At 30.8% G+C, this 7447-nt stretch overlaps 1 protein-coding gene across 1 annotated transcript; it reads right to left on the bottom strand.

The window, feature by feature from the left end:
* Positions 1 to 1600: 1600 nt before the first annotated feature.
* On the bottom strand, positions 1601 to 2650 carry LOC131632723 (uncharacterized). Its single transcript, XM_058903453.1, has one exon. The coding sequence runs from the start codon at positions 2648 to 2650 to the stop codon at positions 1601 to 1603; it is 1050 nt and encodes a 349-aa protein (XP_058759436.1).
* Between the last annotated feature and the right edge of the window lie 4797 nt (positions 2651 to 7447).

Here is a 7447-nt window from a genome sequence, read left to right as displayed (position 1 = left end):
ACGCATTTGGCAATTGATTTGCTAAGTTTTGCAGGTGAATTATCTTTTGAACTTCTAGTTCACATTGTTTTGTTCGAGGATCAAGATGAGATAATGATAATTCATTCCAACTAATATCTTTTTCCAGTTCCTTATTCTCTCCCCTAATGCTAGAAAATTTGATTCATCAAAATGACAATCAGCAAAACGAGCAGTGAATAAATCTCCTGTTGTTGGTTCAAGGTACTTTATAATAGACGGAGATTCATATCCAACATATATTCCCATCCTCCATTGAGGACCCATCTTATTGCGATGTGGTAGAGAAATTGGAACATACACCGCACATCCAAAAATTCTTAGATGGGAAATATTAAGCTCTTTACCAAAACTAATTGTAAAGGGGAAGAGGTGTGGTAACTCGTTGGTCTGATGCGAATTTATCAGTGGTCTTGATATTAATTTTATTCGTTTATTAAATGATTCTGCAAGTCCATTTTGTGTATGAACATGTGCTACTGGGTGTTCAATGTCAATCCCAATAGACATACAATACTCATTAAATGCTTGAGATGAAAATTCTGCAGCATTATCAAGACGAATTTTCTTGACAGGATAATCGGGGAAATGAGCTCTTATTCGAATCAGTTGAGCTAGCAATATCGCAAACGCCTGGTTACAAGTTGACAACAAACAAACATGTGACCATCTAGTTGATGCATCAATTAAAACCACAAAATATTTAAATGGTCCACATGATGGGTGTATTGGCCCACAAATATCACCATGTATATGCTCTAAAAAAATGATAGATTCATTTCCAATTTTTGTTGGTGATGGCCGAATTATCAACTTCCCCTGTGAGCAAGAGCTGCATGAGAACTTATTTGATTGAATAATTCCCCTACTCATTAATTGATGACCGCATGAATTTTCAATTATTTTTCGCATCATTATATAACCGGGATGGCCCAACCGGTCATGCCAAATTAGAAATTTATCATTATTTGTAAACTTTTGGTTTACAGTTGCATGTGCTTCAGTTGTACTAATATAAGTGTAGTACAGGCCAGAGGATAAAGCCGATAGCTTTTCCATTACACATTTTGTGTCTGAATTGTGTTTTGTAATACACAGATATTCAATCCCTCCATCATCTCCTGTTTCAATATGGTATCCATTTAGGCGGATATCTTTGAAACTTAATAAATTTCGATGGGACTTAGGGGAATATAATGCATTATCAATGTGCAATATTGTTCCACCACGTAACAACATATGGGCTCTTCCGGAGCCTTCAATTATTTTTGAGGTGCCATAAATAATACTGACATCAGTTTTTCGATTCACTAAATTAGAGAAATATCTTTTATGCTTGAGAATTGTGTGGGTTGTTTCACTGTCAGCAAGGCACATATCTTAATTACTGGAGCTAGTGTCCATATTCATTCTAAGAACAATAATAATTTTTATTTAACAATAAGTTATAAGCGCACATTAAAAACACAAATTATATAAATAGTAAATTATGTAAACAAACAAATAGAAAACACAATTTATTATTATTAGAAAATAAAATTCAAAACATCCATAAAACTTAAAAAGAAAATTTCCATAAATTTTATTTCTTGACACTTCCATCTCCAATAAGGTGGTCAATTTTTCCATCTGGATCAGCAAAGAAGTCACCAATATCTAAATGGGTAACATCCATATTACCGTAATCTGGATCATCATCTTCATTAGCAAAGTGAGTCTCGATCCTTTCCTTTTTATTTTTCAGTGATTTTTGATAAAGATCAACAAGGTGTTTTGGAGTACGACAAGTGCGACTCCAATGACCTTTTCCTCCACAACAATAGCAAATATTTTCATTTGTTTTTCTACTCTGACCTCCTTTTTCATTCTTTTCAACATTTTTCCACTTCGGGTGGAAATATGTGTTTTTATGATTCCCATTGCGACCACGATCAAAACCAAGACCATGAGCATAATTACGACCACGACCACGACCACGTGCGTATGCACGACCGCGACCACGATTTTTCCTATAGTGGTCGTGCCTTGCCACATTCACTTCTGGGAATGGAGTTGTACCAGTGGGACGGGCCTCGTGATTTTTCATCAATAGTTCATTATTTTGCTCAGCCACAAGAAGACAAGATATTAGGTCAGAATATTTAATAAACCCCTTTTCTCGATACTGCTGCTGCAGGAGCACATTGGATGCATGAAAAGTGGAAAATCTTTTTTCTAGCATATCTTCATCAGTTACTTTTTCTCCACATAATAATAACTTAGAAGTTATTCTAAACATTGCAGAATTATAATCACTTACACTTTTAAAATCCTGCAAACGTAAATGCATCCATTCATATCGAGCTTTTGGTAGGATAACCGTTTTTTGATGATCATATCTATCTTTCAAATTTTTCCACAAGACATGTGGGTCAGTTACGGTAAGATACTCATTTATAAGATCCTCGTGAAGGTGACGACGAAGGAATATCATGGCTTTTGCCTTTTGTTGATCAGATGATTTATTTCCTTCTTTAATAGTGTCACCGTGACCTTCTGCGCTTAAATGAATTTGGGCGTCTAGGGCCCATGTCAAATAGTTCTTTCCCGAAATATCAAGAGCCCCAAAATCCAATTTTGTAAGATTTGACATACTTAGTAGTTCTATCATAAAAATAAAAGAAATAAAAATATTATAATGACATAATTATCATAAAGGCAATATTAAATATTAATATTTAAAATAATACTTTTGTAAATTCTAATATTTAGAAATAACACAATAGTAAACTAGATTGTCACATTAGTTTTAAAATTATCTGTTTTTTTTTATAAAAAAAAATATCAATTTAGTGACAAAATACATCTTACATATACAATAAAATAAAATAAATAAATAAAGCATTATGAGTTCTTCATGAACTATACAATGTTATTTCGCTATCCTTCAGGGATGCTTTGCTTTTGTTACAAACAATGATCTTAAAATTATAACCATCCTTCTGGGATGCATTAAAATTAAAACCATTCTTCTGGGATGCAAAAAGCTATTTCTTCTTTCTCTAATTCAATTCCACCGAATAAGCAAAAATAATTCTTTCATGCTTTAAGCCAAATCCACCTTTTAATCCTTTGACACAATTAAATTTATTTGTGCACTATCCATCAAAATTGGAATCATTGTAAAGCCACATGTGTTATCCACAACCTCAACAACATCAACCCATCTTACTTAAAGTTGAGTTGCTACCTGATTTTTTTTTTTATAATATTCTTAAACATACATCAATTCTATGACAAATAAAATTACAATAAAATTACATAATCTTAACCATAAAATTACAATAAAATCATTGAAAAATAAAATTACAAAATTTTAAATGTCCTAATATGATTATATTTACTGAATATCATAAATAAATAAAAACAATGATCTCCTCCAAATCATACCTGAGAGCGTCGTGCTGATAACGTATTATGAACTAAATGAAACTATATAGAGATCAAAAGACAGGAAGAGAAGAGAACAAGTAACATAGTATTATGTTCTTCTCAAGGGTGAACTTTACATTGTAATATGGGTCTTATTTATAGGACCCAAGGGAGGTAGAAAATTATGTACATTAAAGTGGAATAGGAAGATGAAGAATAAGAAGAGGAATGGACATCCACTAGTATAAATATTTATAACAAACATAATATTTTACACACACACATATATATATATATATATATATATATATATATATATATATATATATATATATATATATATATATATATATATATATATATATATATATATATATATATATATATATATATATATATATATATATATATATATATATCAACAAAAAACAACAACGTAATTAACGAAAACCACAACAATAACATATATAACTGAACAAAAACAACTCATATAATTCAACAAAAACATCAATATTAACAAAAACATTTTGCTCGTATCAACAAAAACAACAATGTAAGTCAACAAAAATAACAACATAACTAACAAAAACCACGACAATTTCATTAACCTTTTACTTATCTCCACAAAAACATCAACATTAACAAAAACCTTTTACTTGTATCAACAAAAACAATAACATAACTAAAAAAAATAACAATATAATTCAACAAAAACAACAACATAACTAACAAAAAGCAAAACAATAATATATATAACTCAACAAAAAAAACATATATAACTCAACAAAAACATCAATATTAACAAAAACGTCTTGTATCAACAAAAATAACAACATAACTCAACAAAAACAACAGATAACTAATAAAAACCACAACAATAACATAAATATTTTACTTATCTCAAGGAAAACCACTACATAAACCCTTTAATCTCATCTTAACAACAACAACAACAATTGGAAAAATATTAAACGTATATGATTTAGTGTCTCAACAACAAGAAAAAGAACAAACTCTAAAAGAGAAATAGTTTTAACAACAATAACAATTTGAAGAATGTGGAAAATCTTTCACATATGTACCAGAATTGTGAAGAGGAGGACAAAGAAATGAGTTTTATGTTTTCATCTTACAAAGAATTGTGACATCTTTTGTAACACCCCAATTCTACCCCGGTAATTATTAAGGAAATCAGAGTTGTGAAATTCTTTTTCGACAAACAATTGGAGTATTACAATCCAACTTAACAACAATATCATGCTATCATAGATACATAACACAAATACTCGGATGAACTAAAACCACATGAATCAAATTTATTAACATTAAGCAGCGGAACTACATTAATCAACTTTGATGACAAAGCATCTCTCAGCTTAAATTCATTTTAACATCACCAATTACTTTTCATGTATCAACATAGTTATTCAACAATAAAATCCAACAACTAAACAACTAGCGTTCATCCCCCGAGTGTTACATATCAGAGCGACAACCCGACTTGGACTAACGACAACTAATCCTTCAATTATCGAATACATCCACATTACCAACAAAGGATAACATTCAAACAGAAGGGTCAGAATTTAAATCATTATAAATAAACATAATATGGGAAATTTAAAACACAACAAGAATACATTTCAAAAATTCATCACTCTTCACATAAACATGCATTCGTATACAATATATCAAGATTTACATTTTAGCTCATTCAATTCCATGTGATCAAACATGGTTACTAAATAATGTACATAATCATATTTCACCAACATATAGATTCAATGTACATATCCTTTCCAATAACATTCACAAAGTAACAATTGTATACAAACATAATCATATTCCAAAGATACAAGTTATCTTCACATAATCACGTATACAAGTTTTCCAATTATATATACATGTACACAATTCACCGACATATCACAAGTATGAACATATATCACCAAATGCACCTACTCATCTCTATCTCAATTCAGAAAACATCATAGAATATATTTATATCATTGGAATCATGTCGTTTATATCAAAGTATACAAGTAACCACATTTGTCACCACATGTATCATCATCAATCAAACATGATTCACATATCCACATATATACATATATCATTAATTCATATATATTCACATCCACATCACATGTGTTTCAGTCACATATATTACATCCATAACACATCAACCATTCATATCAAATGATTTCAACTTCTCAACGATATCATCAACACAGTATAACAATCACTTCATCATCACAATGACTCGAATGCAACTCAATATGGGACTCAATAATATGCATATTCATGTGGTACCATTTGGAGTAGAACTCTCATCTCAACATTTTCCATTCGGGCCATCGTCGTTGCCATTTTCAGGCTAATAGTCATTGCCATTATCATGAAAATAGTCGTTGCCATTCTCAGGCTAACAGTCGTTGCCATTTTCAGGCTAATCGTCACGTATACAATGGATGCGACTCGATAATGCACATTCACAAAACAGAACATTCACAACACGTCACAACATCGGCTAAACATCATCAACTTAATGCCAAGATTCAATGACAACAACATATTCATTACCATTATGGTAATTCATCACTTCTCAATCACGCCATTATGTCATATCAATACATAACATTTATTCAACTTCGCAATATATCACAATGAAACTTATCAACATTGACCATAGGGTCTAAAACAACAACAACAAATTCCACATACTAGCAACTACGACAACAGATTAATCATATTAACAACAAACATCATGTTGCACAAATCAGGTAACGACATAACACGCTTAATTCTATTTATTAATAAAAGAATATTTATTGTTAATTCATAACAAGGCATCATTATCAGCTCATATCGATCGAATACTTACAATTAATAGCATATAGCATACAACATCATTATCAATTCATACATATCAAACACATACAAAAAGTATAAGTCATATTAAATAATTTTCTAATGATTCTCAATCCATTCTTATAAGATAGGAATTTATTTTAGCTTTCCAACGGTCCAAATGGCGCATAAAAAGGAGTTACCGATCAAAAGATACACCAAGTAGAAGTTTCGAAAAGTTTTTAACAACAAAGTTTGCTTAGCGGGCTTCAAGCGCGCTTTGCAGAACTAAAAACAGAAGCGAACCACTTTCGCAGCTCTGCTTAGCAGACTCGCGATTTTCAAAAATTTTCCCAGACTTCGCTTAGCGGACGCGCGATTATGCAGGAAAATAACCAGAGATATCAGACCTGCGAAACCACACTTCCACCACCCAAAAGTATTCTCAAACAGCAATTTAAGGCACATATAACCAGTATTGAACATTCATTAACAACAATCATTACCAAAAACATGTTTAATAGTACAAATCTCACAATTCTACAAAGTTAGGGTTTTACCAAAATCAACACATATTCACCAATTCACATGTTATTTTCATACCCATTCATAGAATCATGCATAGAATCATAAATACAAATTAGGTTTCAAATCATTTATGGATTATCCTATCAATTTCACAACTCAACTCATGAAATAGCAAAATCTCCAAATCTTAAATCATGCATTTATGAACCCAACAACCTTTACCCAATTATATAAACCTATAATGACTTAGATTCACACCCTTACCTTGAATATCTAGTCCTTCCTCTTCAAGAATCTACTCCCTTTTCTCTTTTTCTTCTCTTCTCTTCTCTTCTTGCCTCTATTTCCTTCTATTCTCTAATTCTAGGTTTTTCTAACATAACCCCTTACTAACTCTAGTCTTGTTATATTGGGCTTAACCCACCCAACTCCTCATTCTAATTAACTAGGCTCATTAACACATTACTAGTCTTAATAACACATCTATTCACTTATTCAAATATCACACATATTCAAATAGTCACAAAACACACTAAATAATTAATTACCACATAAATAATAATTAAATAAATAAAACATCTAATAATTAAATACGGAAAATAAAAATCGGTTCGTTACAACTGAACAAAAACAATAACAT

Source organism: Vicia villosa, unplaced genomic scaffold (assembly GCF_029867415.1).
Source record: "Vicia villosa cultivar HV-30 ecotype Madison, WI unplaced genomic scaffold, Vvil1.0 ctg.000992F_1_1, whole genome shotgun sequence".
Classification (NCBI taxonomy): Eukaryota; Viridiplantae; Streptophyta; class Magnoliopsida; order Fabales; family Fabaceae; genus Vicia; species Vicia villosa.
This window is presented reverse-complemented; position numbering and strand designations above follow the sequence as displayed.